The following is a 27,200-nucleotide window of genomic DNA, read 5'->3' on the forward strand; positions in this document are numbered from 1 at the left end:
TTTGCTTTGGCAACAACCCATTTTTGCTTGTATCACCAGCATGTTGTCCATCTGGGGTTCATTCGGCTTCCTTTCTACCCAGCATTCCATGAATCTGTTTCCCTTCCAGGAAATATGGGAATATAGTTTCTTTGCTTCCACCCCAAAAAATATTTTTCAACCTAAGCCATCTCCTTAATATATTCTGGTATCTTTGTTTTTTTTTTTTTGTCTTCTGTGTCCATTATTTATTTTTGTTAGCTGGTTTTCAGTCTTGTCTTCATACCCAGTTCCATTGCTTCTGTCAGAGAGAGCTTGTTAGAGTCTGTTGTGGATCTGAAGAGCAGACAGTTCATGTCTCAGTATCCCACAGGGGTCCAAGGGGATATTCAGAGCCTCAGATATCTAAAACAGGAGACATTTAGTCCCTGAACCAACGCTGGATCTGTCAGTTCTATTTCATGGAAGCCCAGACAGGTAAATGCAACCTTATCTCTAAGGATGACAGCACATTGTCTGGAAGAACAGGATATTTCAGTCATTTTTTTTTAGTTAGTTTTTAATAGAACAGGGAGGTTCCCCTTAAACCACACCATCAGGCTGACAAGCAGACCCAGTGTGTGTGTTTGTTGACCAAGCAACACATAGTTTGTGCATTTCACAATCAGTTGAGTTTCTCTTAAAGGGGTGCTATTATGCTTTTTCACTTTTTCAACTTTAATTAGTCTGTACTGTTGCTGTTTGAGCATAAAAAGATCTGCAAAGTTACAAAGCTCAAAGTCCAACATATTTTATTTAATAGTATTTAACAGAAACCACTTTTCAAAAACTACAACGAATGACAACTTTGTGGGATTTGTGATATCACAAAGATCGACGAATGGGACTAGACCTGGTTGAGCTGCACTAGAGAAGACAATGAGTGTTATCACTATGTCGTAGACACGCTAGTGTTCCCAATACAGACGAGCTTAGAGTGGTTACAATCATCCGGTTTTAAATCATGCTCAAATTGATTTGATTTTGACACAATATTTAAACTGAAGCTGGCAGCAGGCAGCTATGGTAAGAGGCCGGACATTTCCCGACTAGGCGCCGATTGCTGTCAATCACAACACACACTGGCCCAGCTAACCAATCACATCACACACTGGCCCAGCTAACCAATCACAGCACATCTCGTATTCCAGAAGGCGGGCCTTCATTTTAACAGGAACTATTCGAGCTGTTCATTCCAGACTGGGGAGAGAGGTACTGTAATAATGTAAAATATGTGAAAAATAATGTGTTTTTTGAACAACCTAGTATGAGAGCCTGTTCTAGTACATCCCCAAAACAAAATCAAGACTTTGTAACAGTGCATAATAGGACCCCTTTAATAGTGTAATTGAGAAACATTCCTAGCAGATGACGGGGAAAGGGATACACGTATCGCAACCCCTGTCACAGGAGGACCAGTCATGAACAGAAAATAGAACATATAGGCCCCCTTATTCACTTGGGGGACAAAAAGGAAACATAAGATCCTTACAGCCTCACAGCCTTACCGAGAAAGGAAAGTAGCAGACTCGTTTTCCTATCAATGCTTGTAGTCACTGAGTGTCTGTAAACTTTCCTATGACCAGTTTATGAATATGCATGTGGAGAAATGAAAGTCAATAGGTTATGGTTTTTTTAAAACAAACTAGCACCATGTTGGCGCCACCCAGAGAGTGAGTGGTCATTAAATTATGTGAGACCTAACTTTGAATGTCTTTATTTTGTCATCTCTGTAGGTTTCTTTGGAAATTTTGTAGCAATTCTGGTTTTGAGATAACAAATGGTTTGTCATCAAGTTCATGGGTTAATGTGTCATCTAGGGTTGGTTCCGCTCACACGTCAAGAAAATGCACTTTTAGTATTCTTTTCTGATGCTTGTTTGTTTATGGTTCATTCCAATGGCGTCATTGTCAACTGTTAAAATGGAGTTAGTTACATTAAAAATGATGGTTATTTGAAGAATTAAACGTATTGAGAGAATGTACAGTTCAGTTTCATATTCCTAATTGATTTAAAACCACCCAAAGCCAGTTTTCAGGGTCAGGTAAGCTTCTTTTACACTTCTCTCTGCTGTCTTTTTAGAGACATCTGTGGCATTTGTGAGATGACAACCTGCTGGGCGGGTTTTTGTAGGGTCATTAAAATTCCTGTTCTCTCCTCTGCTACTAAGAACTACATGTTGGCTCATGTCCATCTCCTTTCTTTTGTGCTGGAAAAATCTGCCCTTTTGCACTGATCTGAGACTTTTGCTTCTTCACTTATTAAAATATTGACAGGAACATTAGTAGCAGAAACCGTTCTTAGATCAGGGCGTAACAGAAACCTTCAGCCAGATGAAAAAGAGGTAAAAGCCCTGAAGGGAGGTGAACTTCATTCAAGGGAGAAACAGATACATGACTTTGGCTCTGAAGATGTTTCAGGTGACCTTTAGCCTAAATTTTCCTGCATCCCTGGTGGCCTCAACAAGATCCTGCCAGATCAAACCCAGGGCTTTGATCAGCACATTGTGAGTGCACACTGGGTGACCTGGTCATGTGCAGATGAGAGAAGAGGGCAGAGAGAGGGAGGGAGAGAGCAACTCAAGAACAGGGTATTGTTCCCTCCTTCCTGTCCTATCCGGGCTAAATCACTACAGAAGCTTTTTTTTGTTTCGGTCAGCTCTGCCCCTGCCACCTGCCTCTCAATCTCCACCTCTTTTCATAAACCCCCCACTGAAACCCCAGCAACTCACGGGCCTCTGTAGAGTATCCTCAAGAAATCATTCATTTGTTTATAGACACACATACTCTTAACAAGGACAAGGTCATGAGGTCAAAATCCCAGACATCCTTCAAGCAGACATAGGGTGTTTATGAAGTTTATGGAAACAGAATGCTGTGTGACAAGCCCAGTAACATAGATCCAAAATGGCAGACAAAGCAAGATTATTGTTGATTTTAAATGAACTTAAAATTCGATACCAAAAAACAAAATATTTTATACTTCTTAGGGGTTATATAAATTTTTCAATTCCACTGTGCTGCCTTTCCATTGTTTTTTTCTGTGCAAACATATGCTAGACGGACGTGTTTTGACTGTTGTGTAATGTGTTTTTTTAAGCATCTTGCACATGACAAGGTTAGCATGAATTAAAAACATGGGGGGTGCCCCTTATAATTTGGGCACTGCATTTTTTGGAACATTGTGTCATGCACAAGAAACTGCAAACGATGCCAGACTTAAGTGCACTGGTGAACAACCACAGTGATGCACTGCAATAGAATGCAAAAATGATTTCTATGAGCACTAGACATGAAACTATATTTTTAAATGCAGTTCAAAATGGCCAGGTCACTAGCTTTAATTTTTGTATTTACAGTGCTTGACAAATAAAGTCACCGATGACCTACTTCAGAAAGTTCAGGCACACAAAGTAGAATTCACTCCCAAAATAATAAGTACCAGTTTCATTTTAATGTGTAGTAATTATGTATAATTATAACGTCGATCATTAAACATACTCTGATGGAAGATGTTCCAGTCTATGTGGTGCAATTATGTTATTATAAAACTTTGAATATGTATTGTTCTCGTCATTATAAATATACGTTGCAGTGTGTAATAAATGTGGAGTTGTCAGCTTTTTTTGTCAGCCGCTTTATGTCAGGTTAGGAGCTTTTAAAACCCAAAAGGGAAAATGATGATTATTGAGAGTGTAAAGAACATGAGCTGCTCCAGTGTGTGTCCTACTGCAGTGCTCTCAGGGGCAGAGCCATGGGAACACACAGACGTCACTCCATTTCACTGTAGATTCCGCTGTGAGGGAGGGCTCGTACCAACATGTCTATGCACAAGATACAGAACGTGTTTTGGGCGAGGTACAATGTGAACTTGGCCGCAGAGGCCTAGCTATGCAATTAAACATTTGTGTCTTTTTACTCCTTTCAATGGCAAATATCATTTTGCAGTGAAGGCAATTTCTTTTTAAATGGAATGACGACATCTTCTGTCTGTCTGATGACATCCTCTGTCTGACGGGTCTACACTTGAACTATGGTCTGGTGTGTATTTACTGACTGTCCTAAACTGTTCGGGGTGGTTGTTTTAGAATTCATTTGCAGTTTGTATAAGTGAAGGAGTAAAGTTGCTGTGAAAACAGGTTATGTCATTAGTGCAATGAATAACCTTTCACCTCATTTCAGTCACACGTCACACCATGATCTATGGCAGGGGTTTCCAACTGGCAGGTCACAACCCAATGCAATATTAGTTACACTTTATTTTAAGGTGCCCTTATTACAGTGCCATAACACAAATAAGTCATCAGTGATATTAATTAGCATACTTACTAGGGTTTGTTACTTGTAATTATGCATACTTTACTGTTATTTTCTAAAGTATGTAGTTAGTGAATATTTGTCTTAGTGTTTGTTTAGTGTATCTGGCTATGTTGTTTATGCATGCTATTTTTCAGCTTATTTCACATTGGGCTCCTACAATTTGCTGGTTTATTTTAATGATTTTTTTTTTTTTTTTATGATAAGCAATTATTATAGAAATGTGTTGGGTCGGAATTTGATGTCCAGCGTATCTTCCTAAACCGGTTGAGAACCACTGATTTATGGTCGCGCTAAACATATAAATTATTTACATGATTATTTGGTCTTTTAAAGTGATGTCTAAGTTTAATTTTCCTAACATTCCCAATGACCACATTCCTTAAAACTGCCCTATAGAAACCCACTTCTTTGCTGGATGTTTGTGGTTTATACCCACTTTTCCTCTTATATTTTTTCTTTTTTAAACACGCCGTATAATTACAATACCTGATGATTTCTGTCTTAAGGAAACTAGCGGGGTGAATCAAAACCAGGTCAAAACCATAGATTGTATAAAAACACATGCACGCATCGGACCACTTCCTGATCTTTTTTCTTCCTCCGCTCCAGCAGAAGCCAAAGCCCCGCCCCTCGCGCTCCACACTGCGCCGTGATTGGACGAGCGAGTCTTATCGCGCTTGTGTTCTGCAACAGCCGCGAGCCGCTCAGAAGCTCCGGGAGATGGACGCGGACGCTTCGCTCTCTGGATGAATGCTTTGTCTGTCCTGCACGAGAAAGGAGTGCGAATTCCCCGGGACGGGCTACTGGCTTCGACAGTAGAATCAAAGGAGTCGGGAAGTTTTACAGGTACATTTGGAAAGAATCCGGAATATGTATAGCGTTTAACCGAGCCTAATCCACTGGGAAAAACAAAACCGGAGCGCTTTTTCTGCATTGCGTACCGGAAAAGGCTGAAATCGGACTCTAATAAATCGTCTGACTGACCCCGATCTTTGTGCAATGGTAGATTTATCTGTAATGTAGCTTTCTCGTATATTTGTTGAAGAATGGGGGCCAGGCGCCGCAGTGGGCAGCGATCGCTTTAACACAGGCAGTACGTGCGAACTCGAACGAGCAGCTATTGGCAACTGGCACGTACGCTCCCAGCTCCAGTATCTAGATCAAGCCATCAAAATACTCCCAAGAGATCGTTTGGCCTGCGTTTGACTGATTTTTATCGCGTGGAGCAGCGTAATTAAACGATGATATTCGCTCGCAAAGGATAAATCAAGACGGATATTGTTTTTTTTTTTTATTGTTTTTTTAATAATATTTGTTTATGATCTTATGTTCATCCACAGCAAAAGAAAAGTAAAAAATGAAAGCTTAATTTTGATTGCTGTCCTAAATTCCTGAAATTGTATTAAACCCAAGCTATAACCTGCATTGGTAAGTCCATTTAATCTTTTCGTTCACTTTTGTTTATTTATTGTTAAAAGGCTTGTTGAAACGTCCAAAAACACGCAATGCGTGGAAAATGACACAAATGATTGTTACAGGTTAAATGCATAGGAACAACGATGTTGTTATCATCATCATAATAATTACATATATATATAGTTTGCTGGGGGAGGGGGGACTTGAAAGAAACTTTCTGTTTCATCACTAATGCCACCTTTCTCTTCTCGAGAAAGGAAAGGTTTCATCTTACTCCCAGTTAAAAGTATTGATTAATCACCTACTAATGCCCGTCAAGGAGTGAACCTATAGCGCACATTATCGAGCCTATTGATAAATGTCTAATGCGATTTAATGCCGTTTTAATGTGTCGTTTTGGACACTTGTACACTCTGAGAAAACGTGTACAAAAGGTGTACATGATAAGCAAGTCACGCAGTGTACACAGTGTACATTACGAGGGTACAACATTAGAACTGTAGCATTGTAGACAGTGAGCGAATTATTCAATGACATATAGGAGAGTCAGGTTTAATTCTAATCTCGTGTTTTTTGTACCTCTTGCACTCGCAGCTAACCGTTAACTAACATAAAGACGTGTTAAATAAAACACTAAACATTTAATAAACATTTAAATCTGTAAAGAGATAAGTAATGGCAGTGATGTTTTGATAATGTGATGTCATATATGGGAAGCGCTTGAGCAGCGTAGTGTTGCTATAGTAACCAATTCGGGTGAACGCGACTCATTTTTCTTCTTCCGCAAGCTGTTTAGCTACACTGTCCTGACAAATGTGTAATATCACACATTTTTGAAAATGTGTGCGAATAAACAAAACACTGAATACTTTAGACCCCCCCCCCCCCCAGCTCACTCCATGCTTATAGACATGAAGTTAATCGTGTTGCTCTGTTTTTTTTTAATAGGTATCCTGGATACATTTTTGCACCATGCAGGAGGCAGTTGACAGCGCTGTGCCCGCTTTAGGTCTGCCCATGGGGACCAGAGAGTTCACCGAGCAGCAGATGGGACTGGCCAACAAGATCCCGTTAGTGAAGCCCTACTTCAAAAAGAAACACGCACAGAGAAAACTGGACACAAAATGCTTACGTGCTTTAGATGACCCTATTTTGAGCACGTTATTGAACTCAGACGCTCTCGTGTCAGGCGACGGAGTGTTTGTTCTGCGTAACCCAGCTCGACCGCAGCGGAATATATGCACCGCCGCCGTGGAGAAGCAGGCAAGGATTAGTCAGGTGTGCCTGAAGGAGGAGGATGAGGAGGAGGAGAGCACAGACGCCGATGTGGCCGTGAGCGAGCTCGCGGGGGAACAGAAGGTGTCGGATATTCAGCGGGTGTCAATAGACGCTAATGAGCGACGCTTCCAGCCCCAGGAGCGCGACGAGGCGGCGCCCTCCTCTGATGTTTCAGGGTCGAAGTTAAATGACATCTACACCACTGAGACTTTGCAGGGTGCAAATTGCCGTGCCATCAAAGAGGGCGAGATCTTTCAGGATAAAAGCGAGGAGGCCTCTTTGGATCTAGTGTTTGAACTCCTGACCCAGCTTCAGTATCACACGCATCAAGGGGACGCTGTATCGATCTGTGTGGATTTCCTCCAGGGCGTTTGTGTCTATGGCAGTGACTGTGCCCACCATCACACCGTTTTACCTTACCACTGGCAAATCCGCAGAGCAGATACGCAGATCTGGCAGAGCATATCGGATGACTCTCAAGAACAACTGGAAAGGCTTTATTGCAACCCTGACAATGAACATGTCAGACTTAAGTTTCTGTAAGTGCTTCTGGTTTTGCCCTATGGGTTAATGCCACTTTTCATTGAAACCTCTTGAGCAGTTTCAATCATTTATGCTTTACCCGATAAGGATACGGAAGTACAGCTAAGCTGAGGTTGCAGTTCAATGAGAAAACAGAAAAAATGGTGCAAGGGAGGGACTGGTATGATGCCCTACTAAAAAAAAAAAACAGCCTAAACCTGTCTGGTTGACTGGTCTTATCTCGGTTAGCTGACCAGCCAGCTGGTCTCCCAGTCTGACCTGCTAAAAAGTGACCAAAGCCATTCTACAACCAGAGAGACCAGCAAACTAGCTTAGGCTGTTGTTTTTCAGGCATATTGAAGGAGACACCTAGTTAAAGTGAAAGAGAGCGGTACGTGACAGGAAGTTGCCTTGTATGTAGGAGCGTGTGTGTTGTGGATGAGGTATATGTGACTAAGAGATTGCTTTTTTCCCATAAGCCTTCCGTCGGCTGACATGACGTGTGGAAGCATACTGACAGCTGTGAGCCGTGAACTTGCTCGACCCGCCTCTGCTCAGTTTGGTCAAACACACACACATACACGTGCACGCTCCCACTCACTGCGGCTTGCGCTCAGGCGGTCACACGCACTTGTCGCACAGACAGAGAAGGGCTCACATGCAGACTTGCTCACAAACACACAAATAAATGAGCTTTAGAGGCAATTATGCACATGCTCACCCACCCTCACTTGCTGGCATGCACGCACACATTAATGCTCTGTAAATGCCTTTTTTATTTTATTATATTGATCATTCGCACACACAAACACAAACATCCTTAGACCTATCAATCATACACTCAATTGCTACAATTTATATCCCTGAGCTGCAATTATGGCGGATTTGACCCAGCTGGATTTTTTTTTTTTTGCGTAAACAAAAGGGCCCTTTTGTTTGAGAGACTTGTTTAGGTCCCAAGCCTGATCTGTATGCAAAAGTGGTTTGCAAAGGGAAGTGCACTTGGTCATGACAAAGCAAAAGAGACAGTGATTTTTACTGCTCACCATGACACAGTTCCTGGCTGCTTCCTTCTTGAAGATAGCATTGTCGATTTGTCATGGAAATTATCCAGTGGGACAGCCGACTATTTAGGGGGTCTTTGTCTACAGAGTTTAATAGAAAGAATGGCCACGTTATTGTCTCTGCTGGCCCGTTTAGCACATTTGCTCTCAAAACTGTGGCTCACAGCGACCTATTTCATGTTAATAGCTAAAGCCGACAATTAACCTCCTGCTGACTTTAGTAGTTCTGGGGTAAAGTGAGACCCACAGAGCCTGTAAACCACACCCTTATCTGCTGACCCCACCCATATTTTTTGTTTGTGTGGAGGATTTTTATTTATTTTTTTCTCTCTAGAAGAATTCACTGTGTAATGTTATACAGACCATTTTAGAGCAGAAATGAGAGGGTCTGTGTTATAGATGCTATGTGAAGTTGCCCCAGAACAAATTTGGATAATTTAGACACAATATGTATGACTGTCATTGATTTAGATTAAATAGTAATAATAATCAAACTCAGAATCTTTTATTTTGAAGAAAAATGGCAAGGACTTTTCAAGTGAAATGTTTCAGAAAATTACAAAGGTTTTAAATGATAACCGTTTAGAGTTATGATACAGTATTTAGACCCTTTCTGGTTGTCTAAGTTCTTAGATCTTGGTTTGACATTATGTTTTGGTCACAAAATGTCCAAATGCTTCGGGCCGCTGTGTTTTTGAATGTCAAGGCACAGTATCAAACATATTGCCATTTTAAAGACAAATAGTAGACAGGGGCTTTTCCAGTTTTAGATTTCAGAAAAAGACAAGGGTTTTAATTTATAGATAAGTAGATATGTGGTTTAGAATTGAGAGACAGTAATCAGACAAAGTGAAACATTTCTAAAAAGTGCTTCTTAGGTCGCAAGTTTGTTTTTAATGCAATGCAAATCATTATTAATGCGACCAAAGTGTTCCAATACCCCAGGGCCATTGTACTTTTGAACGCCAACACACAGGCTCACTGGTCAGGCTCTTACTGTTTACACTGGTTTGCTGTAATCCCCAGGATCAGAGGCTTTCTTCATTCTTGTATTTATCCTAAGAAATGTATGAGCAGGCACCCCAATAGTTTTTCATTTTTGTGTCATTGTGCTGCAGTGTGTGCGAACCGTGACCCTTGATCCTGAAGGTTTGGTCTCCATGGGAGCAGCTGACGGTGAGATGATTGTATTCGTCACACAATCTTAAGGCCTGTTCACACCGGGACGAATTTCGCGCGCGATATTCGCCGACGTTTCACTGTGACGTTTTACGCCACGCCATCGTGACTAAACCAAGGGCAATGGTGTGCACTGCCAACCAAGGTGTTTGCATGTTTGTTTGGTGTGTGAGAAACAGACCAATGAGAATGGAGATTACGCCTTGAAACACAAAACTGGCCATGAAAAGAAGATATACGCCAAGTAGCACACTTGCCGGGAAGGGTGCAAGTCTCTTGAATTTTCACCATCGGTTTCTTGATAAAAGAGAACTAGTATTTCTTTTGTTTTACATTCCTGCAGGGAATGAATTTGCATTTCACTCGGTCACTTAGCGAAAATTATAAAAACGCTGGCGAATAACGCGCGCCGATATTCGTCCCGGTGTGTACGGCCCTTTACTGTGCACCAAGGGCATGGTGACCTGAAACCAAGGTGTTTGCATGTTTGTTTGCCTGTGTGAGAAAGGAGATAACGCCTTGACAGGCCATGAAATTATTCACACGGGTGAAGTCTCTTGAGTTTTCACCATCGGTTTGACTCTTTTGTTCTTCCTGCATTCTTTCTCACTTACACTTATAAAAATGTACCATGGTAATAACATCCATACCTTTGGATATGTAGCATGTAAATGAACTTTCACGTGCAAAAACAAACCATGGTAAATTTTTTTTGTACATTTGTGCTAAGATACAACCATGGTATTCTTGGAGTACCCTGTGATTACCATGATACATGAATTTCTGTACTATCGTACACATCAAAGTATCATGGTACTGTCATCTGACTGTATCAAAGTATTCTTGGAAGTACCTGATGTTATTATTTTAGTACCATGTTATATTTGATAGTATTACCATATGGTACTATCTCTATACCGTAGTGTTTTCACAGTATTCTAGTATGTAGTGTTTTTGTTAAAGTACAATGATATTACCATGTGATACAACATAGTAACAGTATTTTTACCAGGCATTTTTCTCTGTTTCATTCGCTTATCAGAGTTTTTTTGTCTTTTGTGAGTAAAATCATAACGTGCTCTTTTCTCACACTCTTTTAAATGTGCTTTCTAACATAAACAAAAGCTGTCAAAATTTGCAGCTAAAGTATGTTTATGTGTTCCTCTCTTGCTGAGAGGGACAAAGAGAAAGAGCCAAATAGTGGCTGGATTGTCTGAACAAACAGTTCAGTCCTAGTCCCGCATGGTGTTCAGTAGCGCACGTCCCGTCAGTCTGTGGCCTCCAGAACAGCCTGAGACTTTTTGGAGACTTCTCTTACTTCTCGTAAAGAAAGAGAGCAAGAGGGAAACGAGAGCATTTACTTGCCCTCAGCTCTTTTGAGCCCATCCTCCCTGTATGGAAACAAAAAACGAGAAGTCAAGAGTGTTGATTGAGGTTGATTTATTCCCTTGAAGAGGAAGAATGGAAAGCCCTTTGCAATTTATAATCAGTTGCCAGTCAGAGACATTATTGCAGCAGATTTTTAGTGAACATATCAAGTTATTACTAAATGATAGCTCTTGTTTCTGGATCAGTGTTGTGGAAGCTTGCATGTCTTTACTTAAACCACTTTTGCCATAAATGTCTATTTGCACCTGATTATTTTAGTTCAATGACGGGTACATCCTTCCGTACCGCAATAAAACTAAAAAACATAGACAGCTACATCGATTATTTTTGGAAGCAATATATTTTGGTCGGATTGTGCTGCCCAACTTCAAGTGTTTGGCAGATTTATGAAGGGAATCAGTCATCTGTTGTATAAATGTTCTTACTCGTAAGCCAATGTAAGCTATGAATTTTCCAAAAATCTCCTGGTTTAACCATTGCTGTTATTTATTTAAAGGTATAGGCTAGTTCACCCAAAAATGAAAATTCTGTTATTGATAGAATAAACCAATGAGGTTTGTTCTTTCGTCATTTACTCACTTTCATGTTGTTCCAAACCATTCTTTATTCTGTGCAACATTAAAAAGACATTCTAAAAATGTCTGTGTTTTTGTGTCCTTCAAAAGAAAGCCAATGGGGTCCAAATCATGTTGTTTTGGACCACACTGACTTTCATTGTATGGACGGAAACATTCTTCAGAATATCTTTGTCTGTGTTCCACAGGATAAAGAATGTCATAAAGGTTAGGAATGACACTGAGTAAATGATGGCAGGAATTTTCTTTTCTGTTTTTAACTCTTCCTTTAATAGCTTCACAGTCAGAGGCTTTGTCTGAGTGTGTAAATGTATAACTATATAGCATATACTATAAAAGGTGTTTGCACATTACTGATACGACCTCTGCAGCTTCCCTATGTGTCACTGTGTGTGTGTTTTCTAAAAGTGTCTGTTTGCTGAGTATGTCTCATTGCTGAATTTACCACCCGCAGAGGTGACTGCCTTATCTCAGGGTTGGTAGTGTGTGATCAGGTGCATATGTGAGTGTGTATGTTTGTTTAATACTTCTCAGACTACGATGCTTGTGCTGGGTGTGAATAATGCTGGCATGCAGGCTGCTCAAGCTGAGCATGAAAAAGTGAGTTGTTCTGTGTGTATGGGATTAAGTAGGTAAGAAGATCGGACTGTATTTTGCTGCTCTGGAATGAGATGCAGTATAGCATATTTGGCATTTGGTCAGTTTGTTTCCCAGTTGACCATCTGACACTGCAAACCACACCAGCTCAGAGGTGCCTTTTCACTTGCGTTTGGAGCATGTGTGCCGGGGGGCACGGGGTCGCCGGGTTAAAGGCTAATTATCGGTGCATGTCTTTTAGAAGTGGTTGTATGTGTGGAACATGCCAGTCCCGAAGCAGACCTTGGGTTTGGGCATGCTCAGTGGCGCACAGGGTTTTTAAGGGGGTTGCTAATCCTTCACACTTCATGTGTTCTCTTTCTCTCGCTCGCACTTTCAGCCACCTCCCTCCTCTTGCTCTGACCCTTTAACCACTGTTTCTCTTCAGTACCCTGGCCGTGTGTGCATTTAAAGCTGGTGAAATCAGCAGAACCATGATTTAGCTTTCAGAAAAGCAGAACTGTATAGTGCTTTAGTCTGCCAGCTGGGCTCAAGTTCCTCTGATTTGCAGAAGTGCTGGATAACAAGAGAATGGCCTAAACTGGGCAAGTTTATGTAAGGCCAAAAATCTGAATTCACTTTGGTGACACACTGCTGCTAAATGTGCTTGTCGCTCCTGTTCTGAGTTCTTAATATTGTTCTGTACACACAGAGTTTGTTTATTTGCAGAAGTAAGAATCATACAGTCGAAAAGCTCTGGAAAAAATTAAATGGTGACTGCAGTTTTTTTAAATTAAAGACTGTGTGAATTGAAAATGCATCCTAGCTATGTTATTGTCTAATTGAGAAAAATTTATCCATGCATTTCTTTTTTTTAAAAATTGATTTGAATCAAAATGTCATAAATCGATCTTCCGGTGAAACAACAGGCTTCATTCTAGTAACATAAGCTGGACTTTTCCAGTCATTTAGTCTGCTTAAATCCCACCCATTTCTTACAATTACTCGCAAGTTCACATTCAGATCTGCCTCCATCCCATCAACAACTAATGGATAGAACAAAGTCTCCACCCTACATATTTTATGATAATCCATTTCACTTATTTGTACACCACAATACTGAAGAAAGGGCCTGCTTTTACTTCATTTTCATTGCGGCTTCAATCGTATTTTGCACACTCAGAGTTTTTTTATTTACAGTTGAATTTACACAAGTTGCAAACTGTATTGTAAAGTAAAATACGCAGAAAATTCAAATGTTACTACAGATTTTTAAAATTAAACTGAACATCTTGTTAATGTATTGACATCACTTTCATTTAAGGGTGATCTGACCAAAGCCACTAGAAGGCAAGCCTGTAACCTTTAGCCAAAAAAGCGTTAATTTTTTTTTTTTTTTTTAATGGGTGTCAATGGAGGAGAGGCTTCACTATGCTGAATAAACAGCTTTTTAGAGGAAACTGCTTATCATTTAATGAATCTTCAACATGTTTTACACTAAGCAATACTTTTGGATTGAACTATTTTTAGAGTTTACACCAAAAAAAAAAATGCTGTTTTATAAGATAGGCCTAAGTTACTGACTTTTTGCGACTGGTGGGATTCGGCTTACGATACTTCTCATTTATTTATATGGTGTCTGTAAACGTCAAACGTCAAATCTCTGATCTGACTCATTCACAGAAGTTTACATTTTATGACTCGTAGTTGCTCCCAACAACTTTTTTTTTCTAGGGAAATATACAGAATATGTTCGAGAGAAGGAGAATACTGAGCGTAAAAGTGTGTTATTTATTTAGGAATATGTTTATTATAAGCATATTATTACAATATATTATGATAATCATTGATATTTAACATTTAAATAATATATATATATTTTTTAAAAACTACAATATTTTTTACTACAACTACAAACTGTTGGCATCCACGTTTCATGTTTATAGCTGCGAGACACCAAAATGATGCTTTGCTTATCGCTGGTTTAGATCAGAACAGGAGTGGCTCTGTATGCATACAGAAGAATCGTTCAGGGTATTTCAAACTTCATTTAAATGCGGTTGTGTACATGGGATTTAAAATTGTGAAACTAAGGCCAGAAGCATACTCTTAGTAAGTACATGAACACAAACAGTTTTATTATCTGATTCATGTGGTATTGCATTACAAAGTAGGTCAGAAAGCACTTTATATAAACGCATGTCGAGTTTATAGGCCTACCACTGCCTCTGAACTCCAGCGTTGGCTAAACATAGTGTTTTTAAGGCTTTAGTCAATGATTTTACTTATTTTATTTAGTTATTTATTTTTTTTAATCACTAAACAGGCATTTTAAAAATACCTTCAATATAACAATTTAACTTTCTGGTTATTCAAGGTCATTTAATGTTGCTGGATAGAGTTTTAAAAGCTCCTCATCCTCAATCTTTTTATATCTCACAGAGTCGAGTCAAATGAGGGTGTGTATCAGTCTGTTAAATGTCTGATCTCAGCGCCTGACACCGGTGAATCATCAGGCGGTTACAGGTCATGGTAACCGCAACGATGAACGCTGCCTCATGATTGGGTCAGGGGGACATCAAAGTGACGCAACACTTTAGCAGGGCTTGCAGGAAGAGCAGAACAGGTTATTCACCTGTGACTCCACCTCTCAGGTAGCGAGAGAGATAAAGAGATGTGAAACTGGCTTATCAACCGCTCCCCTCTCCCTCTCCTTCTCTCTGTTTGCCTCAACACCCGTCATTGCCTTTAATTATAGTCTCTCCTGTCTGCCCATTCACATATATATTGCGCTTATCAATCTTTCTGTCCCTGCTCGCACAGCTCTTTGCTTTCAGAATTGTGTGTGTGCAGATGTGGACTAGAAAACCTGTGGCTTCATAAGTAGGTTGTGCTGATGAGTGCAGAGAGATTCAGTCTTTGCACTTAATTTAATTGCTGGAAGATTATTTATAGCACCGGAGAGAGGGAAGGAGGCTGAAAGGACGAGAGGATTGAAACAGTCTCGGGGTCCTCTGTATGGGGTGACCGCGCTTTGTCTGCAAGGCAAGGTACGGGGCCACTGGGACTTCTATTGTTATCACTGTGCTATTCCTCGGTCGGTCAGGCGCCCTGACGGATAATGGTTGCCATGGTTACGTGGTGCACAGGTGGCCGACTTGAACTTGGCGTGCCAGGCTTGAAAAAGAAGCGAGCACTTGTGCGAAAATGAAAAGTGTGTGTGGGTGAGCTACAGTGAAACCTAGTCTGTCAGGAAACCCGGCGCGAATGTGTGTGTGCGTGCTGCAGTGAAACACTGCTACTAGGTGTCGCATACCTTGATGCACATTTTCCTAAAGAAAAAGGTAACATGAGCTGAGCACTATACAAATGTGCATGTGTCCGTGCTAAAGTGCACCATGTTGTGAAATCCACGCCACGTTACGTCCCACCGCCAGCTTACGTCCCACTGCCAGCTTACGTCCCACCGCCAGCTTACCAGGTTGCTACAGATAATCGTGTCTGACAAATGACTTCATAAATGACATTGCACACGAATATAGTAGCAAGAGAGCTCTGGTTGTTCTGAGACACTGTGTAATCCTTTCGGACTCTCTTATTTCATGTCGTCTTAGCTCTTTACCTCCCAGTGCAGTCACTTCTGTAACCACCCATTCCTTCTTAATCCCAGAATGCCCTGTTCTTTCCTCATTGTACCTCATTGTACAAGCAGAGAGTTCTGGACAAAGAACGAGCGATACAGAGAGAAATTACAGAAAGCAACAGACTGCAAACTCTCCCTCTTTCTTTCTGTCGTTATAAAGAGCCTCTTCATTTACCCAAACCAGTTTTCTCTCATCTGTTTTGTTGTTGTGTTTTCACTCTGGGAAGTGATAGCTTTCGTTCTTGTTAATGGCCTTTGTTTGCTCCTGATTTAGATGCCGAAAGTGTGCTTTCCACACCGGTCTTCTCAGTCACAAGCCCTGAGGAGAGATGCTGGCTTTGCTGTATTGCTGTATTGAGCGCAGATGACTTAGCATGAGTCAGCAACTTCCCGGGGCGAAACTAGCAACATGATTCCTGCAGAAGGATATTTGGGTTGTGAAACTCATGAGTGGCTCTTTCTGTTTAGAAACTCCAGTTCAGCCCTGTCTTAAGTTTTGCATCTGTGGATTTCTAAACATTTGTTGTGCAAGAGAGTTTTTATTTCTGGGATGTTGTCAGGGCGGACATTTTGTACATAGAATCCAGGAAATCAGATAATATTGTTGATGTCTTTTGCATTCAAGGGAAGGATTTGGATCATTGATTCAGATATTTTGCACGTCTTGTAGGTGAGAAAATCACAAAATGAGTTCTTTAAATGTCTCATTTGTCACTCCTACACAGCAGTGAAGGCAAACAGAGACTGTTGCTTGCGTCGCCTGCATTTATTAGAACCAAGTTATCTTACAGAAGAGCTCAAAATTGCCAGCATATATTCTATTCAAAATTCAGAAATTTCATTATGAACTCAAACATTTTTAATCAAATTCTTAGCCAGTTATTGTTACCTAAAACTAATACTTTAAAAATTGTTTTTAGTAACTGAAAAAAAGAAAATTACTAAAATAAGTTTAAGTACAATTACAAAAACTAAAGCAGCTAAAAACACTGGTTGGCTTAAGCAGGGTTTTTAAGCAAGGATACAATTCACATTACAGCTTTATGTTCTTCCTATATGTCATAAATGGTTTTATTTATGTCAAAGTCATCTTATGAGAACTCCAGTGAGGTGTACCTCTGAGTTATAACACTTTTGGGCTTATGCTTTCACATTCCTTGTCTAGATGTTCAGGTTTTGTGTGTTTTAGCTACCGGTATATGAGACAAAGCTGTTTGTTTTTATTTTCTCGAGCTATCGGTTTTATTCTCCCCTTATTAACTTGCATCCTTCCCCCAGACGTGAGATTACACAAACAATCTACATTTTGTCCCCTTGCAGCTGGGGGTGGGGGGGGACTAATCCTAGATTTAGTGTTCTTTTATGTGTTCTGAAGGACATTAACACCTGTAAATGTTCAAGTTTGCCTGCTAGACTGGTATTATCTGGTTCCTTGGCTCTGATGACCTGAGGGAGGTGCTGAAACTGCTGTGTTCTGCTCTCCAGCATGGGAAGCCGGTCTCTCTGTTGGTTTTTGTTGGCTGAGCCAGAAGTCGCCTGCTAGGGCAGATTGTGTGTTTGTGCCTGGAACTGTCTGTAAAAGACAGGCTGTCCCGAACATGCTCCTTTGGAGTGATTCTGGGTGTGTATGATTGAAGCCCATGGTGTTCCAGTTGAGAGGACACAATGTGTGTCTTTCGTTATGAAAAAGAGAGTAAGGACCATTCTGGTAGATGCTGAAGGTTTTGCGATGATTTCGGGGCCTGAAATTCTGTCGTCATTTACTCACTCTCAAGTTGATCCAAAACTGTATGGCTTATAGCCTTCAGTTAATTTTTTAGCCACTTTTTATATAATGAAGAAGAATAAGGTGAATATGGAGGACCAAAAAAAAAAACACACCATAAAAGTGCCTTGAAACTAGTTCATGTGACTTGTCTGCTATATATCAAGTAATCTGAAGCCACAATAGTGATTGTAAAAAACCATCAAATTTTAATTAATCACTGATCTTACTTATTAATCTTCCACTCCGATGAGCTGTTAACCACTGTGGCTGACTCATTGAGTGACTCAATTAATGAAAACAATTGTTCATAGTTTAAGTTAACTATAACACTGTTCTGAAGTAGCTCAATCGATTAATTAACAACAATCTGACTCAAAATTCATGTGATTCATTTGTACATCAGAGATTGCAAATTTTATTCTTCCAAATACTATTTTTGTGCTCTGTGGAGGAATTAATGTCATACAGGTTTGGAACAACATGATGTTGAGTAACTGATGACAGAATCTTACATTTTGGATGAAGTAACCCTTTAATTTGTGCACACATTGGGCTTTTTTTGGAAATGACTCCTGGGAAACCTTCTTACTTACTCCTTCTGTGTGGGTGAGACTCATGGAACCACATTTGGTGTGTGTGAATGGCTGGTTTATGCATACGTGTGTTTTGGGCTGACTCAATTCAGAAGGTCAGTTAACACAGCAATGATAAGCATCTTCCTCCCTCTCTCTTTCTCTTTCACTCTCTCTCTCTCTCTCTTACACACGCATGCGTGCATGTGAAGTTTGGGCCTGGTTTTGTTTGTCATGCATTTTTTAGATCAGATTTGGTGTCTGTTGGCATGATTTCAAAAGAAGAGATTTCAAAAAGACATTGTGTGAGCATGATTAAGGGAAGGCGAAACCTTACTTTGTTGGTTAAGATACAACCCAAAATATCCCTAGATTATAACTGTCGTCTTTCTAGTTACCATTAAAATCTGTAAAAAGGACTGAGATCATCCCAGCACTTTATGGTGCTTTCTGCTTTATTTATTTATTTATTTATTTATTTCAATTCATTGCTACATAGATTGTTTTTGCTCACTATGCTCATTTAGTCTACTATAGTCATGTTTTTGTTAATGCTCACAAGCGGCCTCTTGCTGTTTAATTGTATTTTGTGTGTATGTATTTATGAGCTTGTTGAGGTCTTCTTTCTGCTAGGCCCCCTCTGCTGTGCTCTGGACGTCCAGTGTTTAGTCTACCTCGCAACTGTCCACCACGTTCGCTTATGAGTGTATCTTTCAGGCTTCAGTCCACCCATCCTGTCAGAGCTCCATGTCCTTCTGGTGTGCTTCTGAGATTAGCTCTCAGAACTCTCTGGTGTGTTGATTTTGAGTGTATTGGGCAGTTTTGGTCTAGTGCACTCAGCAGTTGTCTGGTTCTTTGAGCTTTACAGGTATGCTTGAATGAGAGGGTTTTGCTCCCTTTGTCATTTCTCTCACATCTTGTTATATGTTCTATTCATTTTTTGTGCAGTTTCATATTTGACCACTTAGGAAGCCAAATGGGCATTAATAATGGATGATTTGTGATTTGTGTGTGTGTGACTAGCTTTGAACAGAAGCAATTTGAGTATATGTGTTTGTAAATGTTTTATATGATTTGACCATTAAAAAGGGCCTTGTATAGGCCTCTTATTCTTTCACCAGTTGGATTTTGGGTCTGCATGTGGGTTGAGCATTATCTGAACCACTTTTGCCCAGACATTTCACCTTTAACCCCCAAATCCTCTTTGTGTTGGAGAGTAAGTGTGATCGATGAGGCCATTATTAGTGAGCCGGCCCCTGGAGGGTGACCTAAAAAGACGAGGTCTGAACGCAGGGGGCAGTCGGGGGGGGTGGTGGGGGTCACTGTTCCATTCCCCTCTGTCTGGAGGCCAGTCTCACCCCTCATTGGGTTTTTCAGGATTTGATGACCACAAAGACCAAGGGAGAGTTTTCTGCCCAAGGAATTATGTGGAATTTAAATTAGGTGTAAGAAGTTGTTTTTCTTGAAAGGCCTAGGAAGCTTATTGAAGTCATGGCTCAAGAACAGATTATTAGCTGTCAGGATTTGAATTTTATTCTGTGTAAGTGACCGTCATGTATATGTGTTTGGGATTTTGTGTTTACTTTCTGTTTTTCTTTGTTTCACGCACAGCGGTCGAGTGTTTACATTGGACTTCAGTGCCATGCGAGTTTGTGACCTGGAGTTTGACCTCGTCAGGCGTCTGTCCACGCCTTCCAGCTCCACAGCCACACCCACAAACACAAGCCCCACCCCTAACTGCCTGACTGTGTGGAAATACTACTGTAGAGATAACTTTGGCTGGAGGGAATATTCAGAGGTGAGAATCACACCAATCTGATCCATTCTTCCCTTTCTTTTATAATTCCTTTTAGACAATTATAATTTTTTTTAACGTTAGATTTCTATTTCAAATAAGTGGTGTTATTTTGAACTCTCTATTTGTCAAAGAATCCTGAGCAGCACAACTGTTTTTAACATTGAAGATAAGAAGGAATGTTTACTGAGCACCAAATCAGCCTATTAGAATGATTTCTGACAAATCATGTGACATTGAAAAATGGAGTAATGGCTGCTGAAGATTAAGTTTTTTTATACAGTAACAGGAATAAAATACATCATAAAACCTATTGCAATAGAATTAAAAAAAAAGTAAGAATATTTCACAATAATACTGTTTTTATTGTATTTTTGTTCAAATAAATGCCAGCTTGGTAAGCATAAGCAACATCTTTCAAAACATTAACAGATCATGCAGACTTTTTTGTGATTTTAGAATGGAAATAAAACCTAAACCCATTCTTGATGTGTTGTTGGCTCAGTAAATGTACGTGTGATTGCGTTGTCTTTTGGGTCTCTTTGGGTCTCAAGCTCGCACACACCAGAGAAGACATCCTGTTCTACTCACAAGTGCCTGAACTAGAACATTGCATAAGCTTTCCTTTTAAAACAAATCTCCTATGATGGATATATTCTGACCAGTGCTCCGGATGAATTGAGTAGGAGTCGGAGCACATTTAAATGTTCTGTTGCTCTCTCTTTCTCTGTCGAACTCATTTCCTCTCTCTTTCTCCGTTTCACAGCCAGTGGTTCGGTTGATTGAGGAGGCTAGTGGCCAAGGTCTGAAGGAGGTGCGTTTCATCACACTGCAGAATCAGTACATCCTGAACATTCATGAGGGCTTCCAGCAAAATGCAGTTTTTGGTTTCTGCCGGCAGATCAAAAAACGACCGCTGTTCAGGTCCTCCATCATGCTTACCCCTGACCTCCAGTGAGTATCTTCGTTTACCTTCAGCCCTCACAAAGTGCCCTAAAACTCTTGTTAGACACCACTGATTTCATGCTGAATGTCCCATAATAACCAATTTTGTACCAAAAAATGGGTTTGTTCCTCAAAACATGTTAATAAAAAGGAATTTCACATACAGATTGTTTTCTCTGGATGTGCTCCGAAACAACCAAGATAACTTGCAAGCGGTTCTCTGCTCACCGAGAATATACTGGACTCTGCGTTATTCCCATCAGTGAAGGGTTTAAAGCGTATATCTCATTTTAATAGCTTGAAGTACTGCTTGTGCCTCCAGAACACTTTTCTGAAACATAATATCACTACTCACCTTAAGCTAGAACTTGGACTGCAGCCTAAGCTAGTCTGTCATAATTCTCATAAGGAGAGAAAACTATTTTATATCTATCATCTGTCGTCAAACGAAATATGATGTGTGCTTATTTGCAGGGACAAAGAAAAAATTTGAATGCAACAGATGTAAAAAGATACAGAAGAAGGGACGAGGGTTAAATTAGTTCCAGAGCTGTTAGGGTCTGTGTAATAGAGTCTAACGTGATCATATGAAAGTCAGATTTCTGGCTAGCTCAGTATTTTTGGCCTTGCGACATTTTCCTGTCCTGTCTTTCATTTCTTACATTTACTAAGTCACTCAGGCCTGTGAAGGGTCAGAGACATGTGGATATTTTTCTGTATGTTCCCTTATATCTACATGTAAATTAAGCGAACAGCAGTTTTGAATCTTTTCCGCCCTGTTTTTATTTTTATTTTTTTTTCTCAATAGAGTCAATGTGTCTAGCTGTAGTCTTCGTCCCCTAGCATTAATGGATCAGAATTAGGACTGAGCGATATATTATTTTAGCCTTTTGACAGTATTATATATCACTATGTATTATATCACAATAACAGGCAGTTTGAACTGAATCATGAAAAATAAATTGAAGTCACTAACAGTTCTGCTACTAATGTTTAAATTAGACACGCTAGTCATCTTATTACTTTCATATTTAAAAGTTGCAAGACAAGTAGGGATTGTAAACTTTATTCCCATCAGTCTGCTCCTGTTGTCAGATAGAGGCCACTGCAATGCTGGTCCACCCATCTAAAGGGTCCTGCAGCGTCAGGAACACATTGTCCTGAGCACAGGGGTGGAACTCATTAATGCGATTGACAATTTGGCCGATCCGCTGCCTGCACCAGCTGAGTTAATGCTCAGCAAGCAGAATGAGTCACCCTTTCATTCACACAGAGACACTCTTAACAAACAGACCCTTAACAGTTGCTTTCCAGAAAGTGTTTGGTTATCTCTTCAAAACAGTTCCCCTAGTTTCTTTTCATTTGGTTTTCCTCAGTCGCTTTCAGAATAAAGTTCCAGCACTGGAGTCGAGAGAGGAAAGTAGCACAAGATAAAAGTTAAAAGATGACTCATAAGGTAGTCACACTGAATTGAGGGATAACCTTTACCTGCTAGAAATCAAGTGCGATGTTTATTCACAGGACTGAACCCTGACCTCCATTTAACCACAACCTCCAGACTCTCATAAACACACAAGTACCAAAATCACAGAAGAAATTAGTGAAATTTCATGATTCTCAATACCAATTTCAGTACCACAGCAAAAAAATGACCATTAATGTTTCCAAATAATTTTTTATTCATTAATTTCTAAGTATTTCATCATTTAATCTCATGTTTCCTCTCTTCTTTAGGACTCTTGGTGGCCTTTCCTCAGCATTTCTCTCCTCCCTGGAAAGTTCTGGAAACCAGCCTCACTCTCCTATGTCAAGCGGCCCCTCTAAAGTGTACCCTGAGACTTGGTTACCCATGAATACCAGTCAGGACTTCCTGCAGGTGCCCGTCTCCCGGGATGACCGCAGCTACCGTACTGTCTACAGCCTCTTCCACAAGACCATATCTGAGACCAAGTTCCGCATCCTGAAGATCCTCCGTGTCCAAAACCCCTTCCTCTGGGAGAAGTACAAAAGGTGTGGTAGGAGATTCTCAAACAATGTCTCGATCTTTTGTGCTATTCAGAGTTGTTTAGACTATTTATCCGGGGCCAAAGCAGTGTTTAGTAAACTCGGACATAACGAACTGGTTGAAGGTTATCAGGACAGATCCGTGTTTCACAAACGTCTATAAAGTGATTATTTAGCCACACCCCTGAACAAGACTTTGATGTTTGCTTTCATGCTGCTAGGTGTCAACCGTGTTAACGGCTCTTACTAAGTTTTGTTGGTCGGAAACAGATGTGTTTTTGTGGTAGGTCTGTGAGGTGAACTTCTTAGCGTGTGAAATGTGGAACATGATAGAGGAAGTGAGTGAGAGAGGAAAGGGTGCTAGTGGTAGGGCCTTGGTGTATTTTAATAAGACTTTTCGTGCCCCTCATCTGCGGATGACAGGTTACAGAAAAGGGATGAGTCAGGAAAAAAATTTATTGCTGTTGACTCATGAGGTGTGTTTTTGCATGCTTGTTTTTTCACTGCTATCTTAAGCAGGCGAACAATTAACTAATCCTTGCATATTTCCATGTGTCTAGTAATGCCATTACTGGAGTGATTGCTGTTTCCAAACACACAGTAGACAGTATGTTTGTAAATACAATAATGTGTTGAAGGAGATGAAGATTAGGTATATAACATTTTGGTAGTCTAGCATAGGCATTTTCAAACTTTTTTTTTTATGCCAAGGACCCTTAAATACAATTAACCCCCTTTCTTAAAATATGAAGGCAGCTAAGTATTTTAATGTGTAAAGACCGACCCATTTATACTCTTGACAACAATATTAATAAATAAAAAGTAATATAGTCATTGTACTGAAGCCACAACAAATTACTAATCGTTTCTGTAATGTATGTATTAAGGAATAAGGTCACAACATATTTTTTCTACCGATTTTTAGAGTGATGAACATTTTTACACAAAATTATGTGAGAACTGGTTCTTTCTGTCAAAAAAAAAAAAAAAAAAAAAAAAAAGTGCATAAAATAGTGTTGCCAAAATCACTGGTACTTTAGTACCAAGTCATTATTATATATATATATACACACATATATAAAAACCTACACCAGCCTTTATGTTTTTGTATTTTCAACATGTTATATAAAATATAATAAAATCACATATTTGCATGATTTAAGACTTTTTACAGATTTTAGAAATTATAATAAAACACTAATATTATCAAATTAAAAATTGTTCAACTCTACAAAAGAAAAAATCTAGCCAAGAACCATCCTCTTAGACAAGAATAGACTGATCAATATGTAAAACATTCATGTATAGTTTGCTGGTTTTGCTTGGCTTACTGAGGTGAATGAAATCTGAAATCCCATATATCGCTGAGAAGCCAACTGAATATAGAGGTGTGGATATCTTATTTACATGCTACTACGTGTCTCAAAACAAAACTCTTGAATTTCATTCAAAGATTCAGTGCAGTGAACCTCACAACGCTTGGCAAATCCAGCGATTAGTTCATCCTTGCAAGCACTTATTGTAGTAGCCTGGGAAAGAGAGCTGAAGGAATAAAGGTTGGTGTGTTCATATGCTTGTGCAGGTGAAGATCTTTTGTACAATACTTCTGAGTGTTTCCAGGGTGTTGGCCAACGAGCAAGAGAGAGAATGTCACTGGGTAAGCATGAAAGAGGATTTGTTTGCTTCAGTAAAAGAAAGAACAAAACAGACTGATGGCAGAGTAGCTCGGTGTAAAAGAGTTTAAAGGAGATGAAAGGAGAAGCTGAAACAACACGAGTAATGACTTTACTGACACATATGGAGTCACTTCTCCCTGGCAATGTGCGCGTGAGCGTGTCAGTCGATGATTGTGACAACTGGGGCTTGTCAATGGCCGTAGGGTCATTTGATGTCAGTTAGGGCCAGGCGGTGTCACACTGAGTACTCTACTGATCAGAGAGTTTCTTTCAGCCAGGCTGACCTTGCGTCCCCTATGCTCACAACAATAGAGGCACAGACTTGAGGCTAATCAAGCCCTGTTGCTGACTGGGTACACCCAGGTCCCTGGCGCTCATCTGTTTACTCACCCTTTCTGTACCCTCACCACTTCTCTGTTTCCATTTGACAAGATGACAGGCTGAGTGCTCCAGCGTTTGGCTTGTTGTCTTGTTTTTGTGCAAGGGCAGCTGGTGTGCTCTGACACAACAAAGTTGTGTGTTCTATTTTAGTCCTAGAAGTTTGCATACAGTAATTGTTGGCATCAGGGTTCAAAATTCACTTTTTTTGCCACACCCGTCAGTGGTGGCTGAATTGAGAAGATTTACCAGAAGTAAGGTTGTAAAGGCAAAGAATTAACAGTATGATATGGTGTGGTCCCACATGTGGGATTTTTATTTCTGTGCCCATGGGAGTACAGTCCCACATATGGCATTTACAATGTTCGGTGACATCACGTAACTGCCAAATTCAAACCAAATTCAGAGACGGATGCATTCAGCGCTTGTCATATAATCACAGCTGTGCATTGTTTTCAACCACATAATGTTTATTTTAAGTTTCTGACATTTAAATTAACATAAATACTAATAAAACCATACATTGAGTTTGTAAAATACATACTGTTGTCTATGGATGCAGCAATAATAATCCATTCTAATATAATTTGCCAAAGTGTGTTATTCATATCAGATACACAGTGTAAGTAACTAAAATTCACTCTATTCTCCGCTCAGTTCACTGGCCACTTACTTGCATGTATTTTGGCAGAAACTGATGAATACGTGTTGTAAATCCTACTGACAGAACTCTCTGAACTGCAGCGCTAACAAACATGATGGCTACATTTTATTCTTTGGAAGGTTGTGACAGATGTTTTCTTTAGTTGATGGTTTGTATGCTTTTAATTTCAATTGTTCATCTACTTGGATGAAATTATTGTTCTTACAATACGATGAAAGCCATGCATTGTGTTACTGGCCAACTGGTTTGAATCGTGGTTGCCTTACACAGTCTTAGTCTGTTCTGTCTTTACTTTTGTCTGAAGCTAGCTTCGTTTTCTGGTTTTGACTTTTAACAATGTTAACTGAAATGTCTGTTTCTCCTTCTCTTTACAGGAAGAAGGAGTACATGTCACGGCACATGTCAGAGATGGACCGCATGCTGAACGAACGGCACCTGTTCCACGGCACGTCCCAGGATGTGGTGGAGGGCATCTGTAAGCACAACTTCGACCCACGTGTGTGCGGCAAGCACGCTACCATGTTCGGCCAAGGCAGCTACTTTGCACGCAAGGCTGTCTATTCTCACAACTTCTCCAAGCGTTCGCCCCGCGGTGTTCACTACATGTTTCTGGCCAAAGTCTTGACGGGGAAGTTCACAGTGGGCAACCCTTCCATGCGCCGCCCACCCCCACTGAATCCAAGAGACACCTCCAGCGACTTATTTGACTCCTGTGTGGACAACTGGATGGACCCGCAGATCTTTGTCATCTTCAGCGATGATCAGAGTTATCCTTACTTCATCATTCAGTATGAAGAGGTAGGCAATACGGTGGCTATTTGAAGATCACTGCACATCTAGATTCCTGCACAAGAGTCCCGTGAGCACATTCGGCCAGTTTGAAAAGAGACAGGAGTAATTGTGTGCCGGCAATACAAATAGAACTCATGGACCATATGGGATACGTTCGGATATGGTTCCCACCCTCAATCATGTGTGAGGGTTTCTGTGTGACCTTTCAGTGCACGTCTTCTCATGCCCCAGTGAATACAAATGGGGATTGTGTGTATGTGTGTACAGCATCCCTCCTCTGTGCTGGACAGTTTAGCGTGCGAATCATGTGTGTGGATGAGTGTCTCTGCTGTGGCTTCCATGGATGACCATGGATTGGAACCCACATTAGTAAGAGTCACGTCAATGGCTTGCCACTCGGACTCGAGGCTGTTGTTGCAGCGTCACATTCTTATTCTTTTTTTTTTTTCAAAAAAAACTCACCGCTCCCATTACTGCCATTCGCGTTCCATACTTGCTATTTGTTCGAAGTTGTAAATATGATCTCCTTGTTTATATTTGAACTGTGTGCCTTTTGTCCATAAATAAATTGTTTATTTATGTTAGTCCATGTTGCAAGTAAATAAAACCAATTTAAAGAGAATGTGA

General features: G+C 40.3%; 1 protein-coding gene across 2 annotated transcripts; it reads left to right on the top strand.

Annotated features, from left to right (window-relative positions):
- The first annotated feature begins 5,004 nt into the window (after positions 1-5,004).
- LOC109110100 (TCDD-inducible poly(ADP-ribose) polymerase) lies at positions 5,005-27,200 on the top strand. Of its 2 annotated transcripts, none has more exons than XM_042775067.1 (6): positions 5,005-5,183; positions 6,702-7,570; positions 19,931-20,117; positions 20,881-21,068; positions 22,794-23,069; positions 26,156-27,200. In XM_042775067.1, the coding sequence occupies exons 2-6, from the start codon at positions 6,726-6,728 to the stop codon at positions 26,601-26,603; spliced, it is 1,944 nt and encodes a 647-aa protein (XP_042631001.1). In that variant the 5' UTR covers positions 5,005-5,183; positions 6,702-6,725; the 3' UTR covers positions 26,604-27,200. The 2 variants fall into 2 exon arrangements, with proteins under 2 accessions (XP_042631001.1, XP_042631002.1); XM_042775068.1 differs by lacking the exon at positions 5,005-5,183 and adding an exon at positions 5,206-5,765.

The sequence above is a fragment of the Cyprinus carpio genome, chromosome A18 (genome assembly GCF_018340385.1).
Source record: "Cyprinus carpio isolate SPL01 chromosome A18, ASM1834038v1, whole genome shotgun sequence".
Classification (NCBI taxonomy): domain Eukaryota; kingdom Metazoa; phylum Chordata; class Actinopteri; order Cypriniformes; family Cyprinidae; genus Cyprinus; species Cyprinus carpio.